At 61.2% G+C, this 15148-nt stretch overlaps 1 protein-coding gene across 5 annotated transcripts in view; it reads right to left on the minus strand.

Moving 5' to 3' along the window:
* The window catches only part of COL7A1 (collagen type VII alpha 1 chain), a 132839-nt gene that overhangs the window by 70068 nt on the left and 47623 nt on the right, over positions 1–15148 (minus strand). For all 5 annotated transcript variants that reach the window (XM_075130311.1, XM_048857965.2, XM_048857964.2 and 2 more), the window contains exons 15-34: positions 14924–15052; positions 12693–12839; positions 12045–12167; positions 11441–11587; positions 11036–11161; positions 9777–9920; positions 9545–9670; positions 9015–9161; positions 8389–8520; positions 8164–8310; positions 7641–7760; positions 6886–7032; positions 6316–6452; positions 5955–6081; positions 5445–5588; positions 4101–4273; positions 2868–2897; positions 2192–2218; positions 1987–2031; positions 601–693 (exon numbers count right to left, since the gene is read on the minus strand). In XM_075130311.1, the coding sequence (XP_074986412.1) occupies positions 601–693; positions 1987–2031; positions 2192–2218; positions 2868–2897; positions 4101–4273; positions 5445–5588; positions 5955–6081; positions 6316–6452; positions 6886–7032; positions 7641–7760; positions 8164–8310; positions 8389–8520; positions 9015–9161; positions 9545–9670; positions 9777–9920; positions 11036–11161; positions 11441–11587; positions 12045–12167; positions 12693–12839; positions 14924–15052 (2411 nt within the window). The remainder of the gene's footprint in view (positions 1–600; positions 694–1986; positions 2032–2191; positions 2219–2867; positions 2898–4100; positions 4274–5444; positions 5589–5954; positions 6082–6315; positions 6453–6885; positions 7033–7640; positions 7761–8163; positions 8311–8388; positions 8521–9014; positions 9162–9544; positions 9671–9776; positions 9921–11035; positions 11162–11440; positions 11588–12044; positions 12168–12692; positions 12840–14923; positions 15053–15148) is intronic.

The raw sequence follows: 15148 nt of genomic DNA on the forward strand, positions 1-15148 counted from the left end.
GTGCCCTCGGCACCCAACACCGCCAATGGCCCCGGTAACTCTGACCCAGCCTGTCCATGCCCCCGGCACCCAGCACCGTCCGTGCCTCCGGCACCCAGCACCGCCAATGGTCCCGGTACCTCTGACCCAGCGCTGTCCATGCCCCCGGCACCCAGCACCGCCAATGGCCCCGGTACCTCTGACCCAGCGCTGTCCGTGCCCCCGGCACCCAGCACCGCCAATGGCCCCGGTACCTCTGACCCAGCCTGTCCGTGCCCCTGGCACCCAGCACCGCCAAAGAGCCTGGTGCTCAGTGCCTTGTGCCCAGCATTGTTGGTGCTACTGGCACCCAGCACCGTCAATGGGCCTAGTGCCTTGTACTCAGTGCTGTCCATGCCCCTCGTGCCCAGCACTGCCAATGGGCTTCAAGCGTCCACAAATAAGGACACCAAGGGGCTCCATAGGGGACATGGGCATGGAGGATGCACCCAGAGGGACCCTCAGGGCACCGGCTCTGAAAGAGATCAGAGTTGAACAAAGTGGATGTTCTGCCCCTACAATGCAGCCATCCAGTGCCCTGGCCCCTCCCCCCAGCGTGGGGCGTGAAGGGCACTCACTCACTCTGTCCCCCTTCTCGCCGGGCCGCTCGATGATCTCGCCTGGGGCACCCTGGGGCCCCATTGGTCCTGGGGGGCCCGGAAGCCCATTGAGGCCCTAGAAAGAACAGAGGAGAGAAAACAGCCAAGGAGAAATGACATGGGGTTATTACGTGGAGATGCACCCCCGTGGTAAGGGCAGGCTCGGGGCCTTGGGAGGCCCCTCTGTGCCCATCACCCTGCAGTGCCTCCATCTCCTGCTCTCTGCATCTCTCCAAAAAAGAAGCAGGACGATTGGCTGCCACAAGAAGCTTTCCCAGGGCAGGCCAATGAGGACTCCTAAGGAGCTCAGCACAGCAGGAGGCCCAGGGAGGGGTCCCTAGATCTCCTCCTCCCTGCTTACTGGGGTGACACAGGGGCTTTGTAATAAGGCCCCCTAAAGGCCCCTGCGCTACTCCTCACACGAGCCCCCACTGCGCAGAGGCCTTGGGACTGCAAGAGGCAGCACCCCTTAGCTGAGCTCCCCAACCCCAGTCTATTTCCAGGCATGCCCTGTGTGACGAAGTGGGACTGTTCTTAATGTTTCCTCTGAATAGTGTGGGGGTGCCTCAGTTTCCCCTAGGCAGTTCTTAAGTATCTAGGGGGTGGAGTAAGGGTGTATGATCATTGCAGAGCCCTAGAGGGCATGTGTGTGCAGGGGTCTGGACACAGAGAATGGCCGACACCCTGTTTCCTGGCAACTGATGGCCTGGGCCCTTCCCCCCCTGCAAGGTGAGAGCTGAAGGGTTGGAGAACAAAGGAATCAGGTGACCACCTGGCCCGGGAAAGGAACAAAGTCCAGAGGAGGAGGGGCTGGAGGGGGGTTTTCAGTTTGGGGCTGGCTGGGACATGGAGTGAAGTGCAGACGTGGTTGTCTGGCTCACTGCCCCCCAAAATGGACCCAGCTGAGGGGTCCCGTTCTCTGCACCTGCAAGCTCTGTTTTAGACCATGTTCCTGTCTTCTAATAAACCTTCTGTTTTACTGGCTGGCTGAGAGTCACGTCTGACTGCGAAGTTGGGGTGCAGGACCCTCTGGCTTCCCCAGGAGCCCCGCCTGAGCGGACTCGCTGTGGGAAGCGCACGGAGGGGCAGAGGATGCTGAATGCTCCGAGGTCAGACCCAGGAAGGTGGAAGCTGTGTGAGCTGCGTGTCCTGAAGACAGGCTGCTCACAGAAAGGCGACTGCCCCAGAGTCCTGACTGGCTTCATGGGGAGCAGTTCCAGAGCATCGCCCAGGGACTCCGTGACACCCTGTGCCTTGGAAAGGTCCTGACTCTAACACAGGGTCTGCACCCGACCCACACTGAGTGCAGGGAGAGCTCAGCACCACAGTCCCCCCAGCCCAGGGGCCCACACACAGAGGGGAGTATTACCGGGTGTCCAGGGGGGCCGGGCTGCCCCACACGTCCTTTCTGCCCCTGCACAGAGAAACAAAGACAGGAATGTATGGCCATTCCCACTCCCAGGACGCAGGCTGATCAGCAGTCAGAGCTTCTAAGTCCATCAGCTAAGCCACTAAACCAAAGTGTCCTTGCAGCCCCTGGGAGGGGAGCACTTCAGCACCCCTGTAATACTCACAATCTGGCCGGGCTCCCCCTTCTCACCCTGCAGCAAAAACAGCAAAGAGGCCAGTTAGGGGGCAGTGCAGCAACAGGCAGAAGAGCCACCCGTGAGCATCTCCACCTCCTGCACCTCGCCCAGCCATTCCCCAGGGCAGCACAGACAGTGATGGGGCTGGCCAGGCTGCACCAGGAGTCAGTGCAGAGCTGGCAGGGAAAAGCCATCACCCAGACCACCTCTCCCCACTTTTCTGGCCAGGGGCCTGGCGCTCTCACCTCCACCCCCGTGGCCCAAGGCTCTGGGCTGGAAGCAGCCCACTCCCTCTGCAGATACACCTGGGGGTGGAGTGCCCTCCCCCCAGGTGTTTGCTCACCTCCCAAGGGCACCTCAATGTCCCCTGACTCCCCACTTTACCAGAGCCTGGAGTCCTCTTTGCAGCCCCCTCTCCAGTACGCTCCCCTGCCCCAAACAGGCCTTTCACACAGCCTGATTCTTCCACGCTGCCTCCCCTCCCACCGCTCACTGCACTGATCCCCCACAATAAGTCCATGCTGGCCCATCCCCCCCAGCTCCAGGGGGGCTCCCATCCCTTCCCCCCCAGCTCCAGGAAGGGTCCGGCTATCTTCAGTCGCTCTCCTGCAGCCCCCTCTTCATGGGAGGAAGCTGCAGAGGTGCTGACTGGTGTGGGACTCACCTTGGGACACTGCACCGTGCAGGGCTCCAGCTGAGGGGGAAAAGTTCTGCATTAGAGAGGGCCTTGGGCAGCCATGTCAGCTCCACCCCATGCCAAGCTGCTGGGGCAGGGAGCAGCACCCCCCACCTGCAGGGGGACATTATACACATGGGCCACGGAGATGCTGCATTGCAGGGGGAGGGGAGAGCTGCCCCCAGCCCCACGGCTTCAGTCAACTGCAGCTCCCTATGCCCCACCCGACAGCAGCTCCAACCTGGCTCTGGGATACCTCCGGGCCTGCAGTTGTGGGCAACCCTGGGGCTAGGGTTGCCAACTGTCTAATCACACAAACCCAAACACTCTTGCCTCACCCCTTCTCTGAGGCCATGTCCCACTCATTCCATCCTCCATCCCTTGCTCTCCCCGACCTTCACTCACTTTCACCAGGCTTCAGAGTAACAGCCGTGTTAGTCTGTATTCGCAAAAAGAAAAGGAGTACTTGTGGCACCTTAGAGACTAACCAATTTATTTGAGCATAAGCTTTCATGAGCTACAGCCTCACGAAAGCTTATGGTCAAATAAATTGGTTAGTCTCTAAGGTGCCACAAGTACTCCTGTTCTTTTCACCAGGCTGGGGCAGGGGGCTGGGGTGCGGGCTGCAGGCTCTGGGAGGAGACTCGGAGCTGGGGCAGGGGATTGGGGTATGGGAGGGGGTGAGGGATGCAGGCTCTGGGAGGGAATTTGGATGTGGGAAGGGACTCAGGGCTGGGGCAGGGGGTTGGGGTGCAGGAGGGGGTGGCGGTTACCTCAGGCAGCTCCCAGTTGGAGGCGCAGCGGGGCTAAGGCAGGCTCTCTGCCTGCCCTGGCTCTGCGCCGCTCCTGGAAGCGGCCAGCATGTCCCTGTGTCCCCTGTGGGGGTGGGCAGGGGGCTCCACATGCAGCCCCTGCCTGCAGGTACCACCCCTGCAGCTCCCACTGGCCACAGCTCCCAGTCAATGCTGGGGCAGGGGCAGCACATGGAGAACCCTCCCCCCCAGGGGCTGCAGGAACATGCTGGCTGCTTCCGGGAGCAGCACAGAGTCAGGGCAGCCTTACCCCTGCTGCGCCACTGGACATTTAGCGGCCTAAAAATCTCCCAGTTTGGCTTCAGTAGCCTCCAGGAGATAGAGATCGATTCTGGGAGACTCCCAGCAAAACCGGGAGGGTTGGCAACCCTACCTGGGGCAAGAAGGCAGCGTCCCTCCCCCCTCTTACCCTGTCCGTGACAGTCACCCTGCAGAGGGTGCTGGCGAGCCTGTCCTCCAGCTCCGACAGGCCGGCCCTCGAATCCTTGACATAGAAAACATGGCGCGGGTCTTCACTGGTGACAATGCGGCGCAGCTGCTCGTGATCCGCCCCGTCCATGCCCACCGCCAGCACCTGGATCCCTACACAGAGCAGAAAGGAGTCTCAGGGGGCCAGCCTGGTACTAACCCCCCTGGACTCACCACTCAGGGGGGTGAAGGGAAAGGGGTTAAAGGCTCTGGCACCCCGGCAAACTGCCCTGGGCAGGGGTTTTGACCAACCCAGCAGTAAAGAGGAGAGGGAGAGGGTTCCCACACAATCCCCTCCCTTCCTGTCACTCCCCACCCCTCCCCACACACACCCCTCCCTTCCCACCATTGTAAACTCCTTCCCTACCAGCCTGCCCTCTCCCTTTTTCCCCACACCTTCCCCTGCCCCCCAGCTATTGCCCGATGTGATAAAGTGGGAACATTTTCTAATACTTTTATGAGTCTGGCTGGTGCCTCGGTTTCCCCTATATGCTGAATTGTTATCTAGTGGGTAGAAAAGGACTGTTTGCTCTTGGGGCAGGCTAAGACATAGATGTGAATGGCGCCTAGCTGTCTGGGACTTATGCCCTATATCAATGGAGCATCTGAGAAGAAAATGGCAAATCCAATTGCTCAGACACTGGCACTTAGCACCCAATGACCCAGGGGGAGATGGATTTTCCTGCCTCTCTTTAGGGAGGCTGAACAGCATCTCCCTAGGGCGAGAACAAAGGACTGGGAAGGAGTGAGGTGGGGGATCAGAGCTGGCTGCTGGAAGGAGTCCAGGCTCTCACCTGGGGTCTGATGGAGAAGATCAGACGGAGGGAGACAGACACAGCTTGAACCAAGGGGTCACTACAGCTTGGCTGGGCTCTCGACTAACCAGAACTGTCTGTGCTTTAACCTTCAGTTCTCTCGACCACCCTAAGGCCTTCCTACGCTGTGCTCCAGTTAGCGAATTAACCCAACTGTGGAAGTATCACTGCAAACACTCAGCAAGGTGCATTGATCCCCCCAAGAGCGCACAAGTCTCCCGTGGGGTCTGTCTCAGTTGGACTTGAACAATGTGAAACAGGAGAGCTGCAGGCACTGAGGACCAGTCAAAGGAGGCGGTGAAGCCGAGTGGCTTACCCTGGAGAAAGGGCGAGACCCACAGGGGGACCAGCATGCTGAAGGGGTTCCAAAGCTGGGGGTGTAGCACCGATCATGTGGGTCTGTGACACCCATCCCACCCTCTCCACCTGGCTCAAACGCCACATCCCAGCTCCAGGGATTCAGTTCTCACCTGTCGCCTTGATCTCCCTGGCCGGCCCAATGGCATCGTCACCGGAGGGGCTGTCTGCCAGCACCACCAGCACCCCTGGCACACCAGGCCGGCGCCCTGCACTGGGGCTCAGCATGTAGGTCCTGGCAAAGTTGATGGCAGCTCCTGCAGAGAGAAAGGGTATCAGTACCAAGCAGGTGTGATGCCACCTCTATCTCACCCCCCATAGGGCCCTGCCACCTCCATCCCCTTCCCCATCACCACTCACCCCCACCCAAGGTTAACTCCAGAGCGGGACCCCAGCCAACTGGGAAGGTGTTCCCATGGCCTGGGGTTGCAGAGTCCAACCCGCCACTGCATAGGGCTCTCGGAGTACAGGGCCCCCTCCCTTCCCGCCCCCCCCAGACAGTGTTCTGTCCTCATCCCCTGGCACTGTGGCATCGAAGAAGCACGACATCCAAAGCTGGCATCACCCCCACCCCACAGCGGGCACCATGGGGGAGCCCAGGCTGCAGGCATGGTGCCCCTTACCCAGGGCGTTGCCGCTGGGCTCCTCGTAGTGCATGGTGCGGATCCGCTCCAGGACAGTGCCCAGGTCACTGGAGCGATTCAGCAGGACCCATGGGACGCTGCGGTAGCTGTAGATCACCAGGCCCACCTGGGGAAGAAAGCAAGAGGTCAGCCAGGCCACTGAGATCACAGCCATGATGTGGTCCCAGGACGGGGTGGGACCAGCCCCAGGGCGGAGGAAGGGGAGAGACAGGATGGCCCAAGGCAGCCCCCAGGGCAGGTGGAGGAACAAGGGGTATGTGTGCAGGGTGCACGTTCCACCCCTCCACATCAGTGGGGAGAACCAGAACTCTGCTCCCAGGCCAGCCCTGCCCCCCAGTACCTGGGCGGCATCAGGGCCCAGCTGGCCCAGCGCTGAGACGGTGTTGGAGAGCAGGGCTCGGACGGCCTCGGTGCTGTAGGCACTGTCCCGGGTGCCATGCACTAGGAAGATGATGTCACCACGAGCATCCCTGCAAACTGCACAGGAGAAGGAGATGAGGGAGCCCCTGAGAGGCAGGGGGACAGGAAGAAAAGCCCAGGGCAGCTCACCTCCTGTGGGTGGGTTTGATGGAGGAGCTGCTCCCCGCACCTCTGCTCTGGAGGGCCACTCCCCTGTGTGCAGGGCAGGCTCCTGCCTGCTGCCCCACTGCTCAGGATCAGGGGCAGTGAGTGCTGAGGAAGCCTCCACAGCCACCAAAAAGACCCAAGCGGTAGCAGGCTCCAGTTGAGGCCTCACTGCCGTGCGGAGATGCCAGTTGGCTAGTGAGAGCCTCTGTCCCAACAGCGACCAGGCTGAGCCCCAAACCGCTAAGTGCCCCAATGGAGCAAGGCCCCACAGTCCAGTCCCTACCCCTCGCACAGCTGAACTGGAGCCGGACTGGTCCTGGGAGCCAGCCAGGCTGCCCTTTACCTGTGCGGTCGGTGAGGGTGGACTCCTCGCCCTTGGCGCTCCCGAACAGCGGCCGGATGGTGAAGAGGTATCTGTGCCCCAGCCGCAGCCCCGACACCTGGTGGGAAGTTGCTGACCCGGGCAGTGTCCTCTGTGTCTCTCCTCCCTCTAACCCAAACAGGGACAAGGGACCTCAGCATAGACAGGGTCTGAGGGAGATGGCCCTAGTGTGGGCCCTGCTACCCATCCCCTCTGCCTCCCACCTCTCTGCTCAGTGCTGTCTCTCTTTGAAGGGGTATTTGAACTGGGGATGGTCAAGATCCCACAGCAATGGAAACAGAGACCCTCTTTCCAGACTGGGCTCAGGCCAGAGAGCTCCACCCCATTCACCCTGCCGCAGAGCGACCCCCCAGCAGGTCCCCATTCCCAGCAGTGACCTGGCCTGTCTGGAGCAGGCTGCCAGCTGGGGGAGTTGGGCTCCTGCCCACTAAGGGGGGGCTGAGCCCCAATCTCACTTCAGTTCGCTGGCCTTGAGCCTGGGTTTCCTCTAGGGCTTTGCACAGCCTTACCAGGACTTCTGCAGACCTTGTTTTGGGCAAGCAAGGGAGTCCCAGAGGTGGGGGCTAGCTGTGGCCCAGCACGGAAGGGGGGTTCCTATCTCTTCAGGGGGGCCCTTTCTTCAGGCAGCCATGGGGCGCAGCTCCATGCAGGCTCTAGGTGTCCCTGCTGTAGCTCTGCAGCCCCAGAGGCAGCCGCGCTGGAAATCTGTTCATTACCTCGGGGCAGCTTCCAGGTGAGGAGGTAGCCAGTGGCCCCGGGAGCCGGAGTCCAGGCCAAGGTCACAGAATCATCTCGGGTCTCCGTCACCCGGAAACTGGTGACTCGGCCCAGAGGTGCTGGAAGGGCAGGAAAGAATAGGGTGTAGAGTGTGCCTCCCACTCCAGCCCAAGGGACTGGTGTCACCCCAACCCCCACCAACAGTTGGTGAGGGCGTGGGGAGCAAACCCAACCCATCAGGCAAGGGAGGAGGGGTCGGGGAAGCACACTTCTGCATTTCACCACAGGGTGGCCCCCTGGGTCCAGACATGGCTCAGCCAGACAGGGTCTCCAGGGGGCAGAACTGGGCTCCCCTTAAGAGAGACCCTGCAAGGTAGTCTCAGACTCCAGAGAGGGCAAAACCTGTCCCATCCCACCCCCCGATGATATGCCAGTGAACAGCCGTGGTCGGAGGTTCCCTTCCAGGCCCTCAGACCCTGCACTGGGTGAGATGGGGCTGGCCTGTGGGAGAGTTGCCCATACCAGTGTTGGCAGCAATGCCCACAGTCTCGCTCTCCCGGCTGCCCACCAGGCTGGTGATCCGGATCTCATAGCGCTCTCCCGCCTCCAGGCCTTCGATGTCATAGGAGTTGACGTTGGGGGCGAGCAGCTGGCTCCTCTCCGGCCCTCCTGCCCCAGGGGAGAGACGGGGTTAAACGGGGCAGGGCGTGCCAGGAGAGCTGCGGGGAAGGTGGGGAAGGAGCTCACCATCTGCTGGCCTCCAGCTCAGGCGGTACCCGGTGCTGCCCGGCGCTGGGCTCCAGGTGAGGCGAATGCGCTGCTCCGAGGAGTCAATCACCCGCAGGTTCCCCACAGGCTGGGCTGGGGCCACCTCTGCCGCTGTGGGGCAGCAACACAGAGGGACAGGGTCAGGGGCGTAGTGGTCTTGCTGCAGCTGTCAAACCAGGTGCACAGAGAGGATCCCCACTGGGATCTGGGTGTCCTGGCTCACATGGGCAGGATGGGGAGCACTGGGCGGGTTCCTCGGCTCTCTGTCAGGGATCGGAGAGGTTCTGGCAGGGCTGGAGCTGTGTCACAGGGCCTGGGAAGAGCTCTCTGGGCTGCATGGGCAACTCTTGCCGGGGCAGACTTGCTGCTACTTCTCTGGCACAGGCATCATCACCTCCAGCTCTCACAGGCACTGCCCACCAGCTCAGGCCACAGATCTTAGAGCAAGGAGCAGATGGGAGTTCCAGTTCCCTGCCCACACCCCGCTGGGAGGGCACTGCCCAGGGTCAGGGGACCCTGGACAATGGAAGTCACCAACTCCACCCACAGCCCAGTCTAAGCCCAGCAGGGATCCAAGACTCCCATGGCCAGGCATCAGCACCTACGTGTGGTGACGACGATGGAGACAGGGTCACCCTCGCGGTTGCCAATCAGTGCTGTGACCTTCACGGTGTAGCTGACCCCACCCTCCAGGTTGAGAATGTCAAAGGAGCTGGTGTCACCAGAAACCACCTCGCTCGACTCAGAGCCCCCTGCAAAGGAACAGAGGGTTAACATGGCACCCAGAAGGGGCAGAGCCAGCAAGGATGCCAGCCTCACTCCAGGTGCCCAGAGGGGGGGACAGAGCCAGGCTCTCCACTAGCTGATGATGGCGAGTGATCCCATCTCATCAGGGGAGGGAGAGATTCATCTCATGATGCCCAACTCCAAGGTTTGTGCCAGTCAGAGAAGAGACTCCAGGGCTGGAGGCAAAGGCTTTCTGTCCTAAGAGCGCAAGAGGAGTGGCGTGATGGGATCTGCAGGCCAGGGCAACCACAGGATTCCCGGAGCTCCCAGCACAGCCAGGACAGAGCTGGGCAGAGGTCTGGGGATGTGGGCACCACAGGCAGCGTGTTGACCTGGCTGGGTACTTTACCATCTCGACGGCTCCACACCACCTTGTAGGCTGTCGCCCCAGGCACTCCAACCCAGGTGACCCGGACAACATTGCTCCTGGACGAGAGGATCTTGAGGCTGGAGACCATCCCCACCTGCTCCGGAGCTGTGACAGAGGGCACACAGGAGACCTGGGTTACTAAGAGATCAGTATCGCACAGAGTCACAAGGGGCAGGGAGGAGCTACACCCTGAGGCCAGGCGAGGCCTCACCTGTTCTAGCAGCAATGGTGACAGGGCTGCCTTCCCTGCTGCCAACCAGGGCCGAGACCCCAATGACATAGACGGCCCCAGCCTGCAGCTCCTCGATGCTGAAGGAGGTCCTGTCGGCTGGCAGGACCCGGGAGATCTCCTGGCCTGCGGGAGAGAAACACAAGCTGCAGGGGTTGGATTTCATAGGCAGGGCAGGTCTGGGAGGGCGGAGTGGGCTAAGATGCTGCGGGAGGGACTGTGACGATGTGACTCAGCAGGGAGGGGGGAGTGTTGACCTGGGAATGTGCCCTGGGGATGGGAGACCTGAGAGCCTGTCACCTGAGCCAGGAGGGGGAGGGGGAGGTGACACCTCTGCCAGGAATGTGGACGGAGACTGCAGCAGGGAACCTGCTGGGTGGGTTTAGTTTCAGTTTGGGGCTGGGTGGAGGAACACAGGGAACCCCAGGGCTGGGGTCTAAGCTCCCTGCTCCCACAGAAGGACTTGACTGAGGGGTCCTGGGTGTACCCACAAGCTCTGTTTTGGACTGTGTTCCTGTTGTCCAATAAACCTTCTGTTTTACTGGCTGGCTGAGAGTCTCAGTGAATCCCAGGAAGAGGGGTGCAGGGCCTGGACTCCCCCACACTCCGTGACAGGGACACCCCAGGCCAAGATGCTGCGACAACCAGGGAGGACCACGGCCAGCATTTAATGGCCACACCCAATCCAGCGGGGAGGGAATGGCAACAGCAGCTGCCATTTGGAGGTGAGCCACCAATCTGGAAGCAGCAGGGGCCAGGATTCCAGTCTGTGCTCTCCCCAGGGAGCAGCAGGATGGGGTCTCCTCAAACAATGAATGGTGGGTTAGCCAAGCACAGGCCATTGAGCATGGAATGGCCAAACCAAGCCCCACCCTGCCTGCAGCAGGCACTGGCCTGCAAATCTCCGGCAGCAGGATCTGCTCTGTGAGGCTGTAGCTTATTCCCACCTATGGCACAGCCAGTCCCGCTGGCCCTAGAATAGGTTGGGGCAGCAACATACCCCAGGCCAAAGGCACTTCAAGCTCTGGGCTGCCAGTGAGCAAGGGGGTCCTGTCACCAACTCTAAGCAAGAAGCCAGGCACAGACACCAGTCCCCTGCTCCAACTGCTAGATCATGCTGCAGTTTGGTGCCTCCTAGCAGAGGCAGACGGGTAACGGGGGCATCTCCCAAGGCAAGGAGCCAGTCTGGATAGTCTCACCTCAATGGCCCACCTGAGCCCACATGCATTCAGTACACCTACCATCACTCGCCCGCCATGTCAACTTGTAGCCACTCGCCCCAGGAAGCCCACTCCATGAGACCCTCAGCTGATTGGGTCTGATCTCAGCCACCCGCAGGTTGGTGACGCTGCCCACAGATGGGGGATCTGCAGGGCCGGAGACTGTGTCAGCCTGGACCCCAGAGACTTGTCTGTCATGCCCGGTCCCCGCAATCAGCCCAGCCAGAGGGCAGGAACAAATGCAGGTGCTAACCAAGGGCTGCATACCCAGAGCCTTCACTGGGAGAGCCGGACGCCCCGCAGTGGTGACACTCAGCCTCGCAGGCTTGCTGGGAGAGCTGGACCATTCAGCCCAAGTGCTGAGCTAGCTTGGTGCCCCCCCAGGTGCTAAGCCATGCCCCTGCACAGGTCCCCATGCAGACGTACCCAGCTGGACAGTGATAGTGGCAGGGTCACTCTCCTGGCTGCCCACCAGGGTTGTCACCTGCACCAGGTATGTGACTCCTTCCTTCAAATCCTGCAGCTCAAAGAAATTCCGGTTGCCGGGGATGCGCCTGGTCTCCTCTGAGCCATCTGCAGCAAGGGAGAGCACTGGGGAGTCGGCCTCTGCGCCCCAGCAGGGAGCGAGGCTCCCACAGCACGGCTACTGCGGCACGGGGAAGGGCTCTCAGACACCCTGATGCTCCCAGGGGAGATGGCCCTAATGTACTGGTGCATGCCAGGCTTGCCCAGTACAAAAAGCCCCATCACAGCCACCCGCAGCCATGTCCTGCTCCCCCTCATAACTCCCAACCCCTCCGCCCTGCCCAGTCACAGCTGCCTACAGGCCCTTCCCCTCTGCCCTGCTCAGTCACAGCCCCCCATTCTGCCCACCTTTTATCCGTGTTCTTCTGACGTCCCTCCAGGTGCCTCAGCAGACACCCCTGCGCAGCAGAGCTCTGCCAGGCAGAGAAGTGGGTACCAGCAGGTATGGCCCCCATACCACAGCCTATCCAACACCCATGCCCATACTCTGCAGGCCAGCTCTTACCCTGCCTGTTGGTGATCACCAGCTTGTACTCAGTGGCCCTGGGCATGGCACTCCACAGAAGCCGCACACGGCCCACACCCACAGGCACCACTTGCAGGTTGGACACGCTGCTCACTGACGGCTCTGCCATAAACACACAAGGGAACCCCCCAGTCAGAGCAAGCCCAAGGGGCCTGGACCAAAGCCTGCTCGGGGAGCAGGCATGACTGCCCCAGGGGAAAAGGGAGCGTTCCCAGCCCCTGGGCAAGGGAGATGCAGCGACCAGGCCCCCGGAGTGGGGGTAATATCAGACATAGCACGCACAGCTCATAGAGTGGGGCTGGGTGCAGTGTCCAGAGCTCATGAGCACCCCTGGGTGTCTGTTCTAGAGAGACACTGCTGGCTGTGCTGAATGCCAGCTGATGACTGCTGAGCCTGCTGCTGGGGGAGGGAGCATGGGAAAGGAGCTAGGGAAAGAGGGACCGACCCCTGTGTGAAGGGACAAGAGCCCATCTCCCACCCATGCCCCCGGCAGAGCCCCCAGGGTTGCTAGTAAGAAATCCCATCTGACTGCCTGGGGCCAGCTCCATGGGAGGAGAACACTCACTCTAGCCTATCCTCCCTGGGGCCTCAGGTCCCACCCACCCACCGGGGCTAGCTGGCACTCACCAATCCGGACACTGATGGGGACAGCGCTGCCTTCACGCCTGCCAATCAGGGCTGACACACGCACTACATAGGTGACCTCCTCTCTCAGGTCCTCGAGCTCCAGCATGGTCTGGGTGCCTGGGATCTGCCTGGTCCTGTCAGTGCCATCTGCAGGGGTGACAGGAATGGGGAGGCTAAGGGCTCCCTCCAGCTCTGATGTCACATCAGCTATGACAGAGTCCCTCTGTGACATCCCTGCTACCCTCAGACCCAGGTACAAAGCACTGCACCCCCACCCACAGGCCAAGCCATGCTGACCCCAGGTGCCTCCTCAGCCTTTGGGCACAGATCTCCTGGCTGGGGAGCTGACTGGGCTGGAGAGCAGAGTGGGAGCAGGTACCACTCCTTCCCCATCACGTGCACACGTTTCGTCCGATGGGCAGGGTGAGCGCACTTCCCTCAGAGCCCACTTGCATGGCCTGGAATCACACATGCCATTCCATATCACCCAGCAGAGGGTGGCCACACGAGTAGGTGCCCGGCCAATGGTGCTCTGGAGGAATGCCAGGCCAGGGGTGGCTAGAGCAGCTGGGGCTAGTGGACTGGGGACTGGTAACTCCCCCCGCTACTGAGCATGAGTTTGTGAACACGTGCTCCCAGTTCACGGCATCAGTTCTGTGTCACACAATTCAGCTGTGGCCTGACAAGTGCAAGAGAAACCTTCAAACTGTGACCCCAGGGTAGCAGACAGCAATGCCTGCCTGAGTCTGCCAGCAGCCTGAAACCATAGCTCAGAGGTGGGAACTGCTCTATTCACATGAGCATGTACTGTTGACACTGGAACCTAACGATAACATTGTACATGATAACTCTTAACCATTTCAGTGTTGCTTGTTTTGGCAAAAGCATCCTGCTAATGGGTTTGTGCCACTAATCCAAGCTGCCTCTTTCAATTCCCCAAGGGACAAAAGTCCCAGCTGGCCCCTACCAGGCTCCCCCATCACAGCTTCAGTGCAGCCTCAACACAAGCCCATGCAGCACACAGAGAATTGAATGGAGGGACAGCGCAGAATGCACTGCAGTGAATAGCCAAATCACAGCACCAAGGAGAAAGGGGGAAGCCAGGGGGCACTGCACTGTGGGCTTTAGTCACTCACAGACTTAATGCCATCAAAACCTGCGGTCTCAGATTTAGCATCTACCTCAGAATCTCAGCCAGCTGCTGCCAAGCACTCAGCACAGGGCTAGTGCCAGCCAACTAAACAGTCAGGGCCGGCTCTAGGATTTTTGCCGCCTCAAGCAAAAACATTTTTGGCTGTCCCCGCTTTTTTTTTCCCCCATGTCCCCCTACCCCCAGCTCCGCCCCTTCCCAACCCCTTCCCCAAATCCCCAGCCCCGCCCCCTCCCCCGGGCGTGCCACATTCCCCCCCCCCCATTGCTTCCTGCGGCTCCCCCGCCGCAACCCCCCACCCTAGCTCACCTCCGCTCCCCTGAACACGCTGCCACTCCACTTCTCCCTGCTCCCTCCCCAGGCGAGGGAGAGGCAGCATGTTCAGGGGAGCAGGCGGAGCGGAGGGGGGGGAGGGAGCGCAGGAAGTAACGGGGGGGGTAGAGGAACTGCTCCCCGCCCCAGCTCACCTCCACTCCGCCACCGCCGCCTCCCCCGAGCGCCGTCGCTTGGCTTCTCCTCCCTCCCTCCCAGGCTTGCCGGGCGAAACAGCTGTTTGGCGTGCGGCAAGCCTGGGAGGGAGGGGGGAGAAGCGGAGCGACAGCGGTGCGCTCAGGGGAGCAGGTGGAGGCGAGCTGGGGCGGCAGGGGCACATTTCTAGGGGCGGCATGGCCGGCGCTGGACTGCCACGCCTAGAAACGGGCCGCCCCAAGCACCTGCTTGTTTTGCTGGTGCCTAGAGCCGGCCCTGTAAACAGTGAACAAGCTCCCACCCGTCCTCCCAGCAGGATCGGGAGATAGAGGACTGAAGGGCTGCTTTGCAGAAGCACTGGTGTGGGGTGGATCTCTAACTGTCTGTGCGGGGGTCATTCCCACGACTGCAGTTAGCCTCCACTGGGTATCTAGACACCACGGTGTGTTCTCCAGGGCTCTGGCCTGTCCCACTCCCCCCACCACTGGGCCTCAGATGCCAGTCAGGAGGCAGGTGGCACTGCAGAGAGTCAGCTCTGGATGGGTCTGGAGTCCAGCCTGCAGCCACAACTCCCCTGTGACCCCCAAGCACTGGCTCCCCGCTGGAGACTCACCCTGGGAGCTGCGCAGCACAATCTTGTACTCAGTGGCACCCGGGACCCCAGTCCAGGCCAGCCGGATCCTCTTCCCCACGGTATCAATGACCCGCAGGTCAGAAATGCTGCCCACTGGGGGCTCCGCTCCTGAAAGACAAGACAGCGCTAACGCCATGGCTCACAGCTGGGCAGGCACAGCCTGGGGACACCAAGGAGCACTGGAAGGAGGGGCGGGGCACCACA

This window comes from Caretta caretta, chromosome 7 (assembly GCF_965140235.1).
Source record: "Caretta caretta isolate rCarCar2 chromosome 7, rCarCar1.hap1, whole genome shotgun sequence".
Lineage (NCBI taxonomy): Eukaryota > Metazoa > Chordata > Testudines > Cheloniidae > Caretta > Caretta caretta.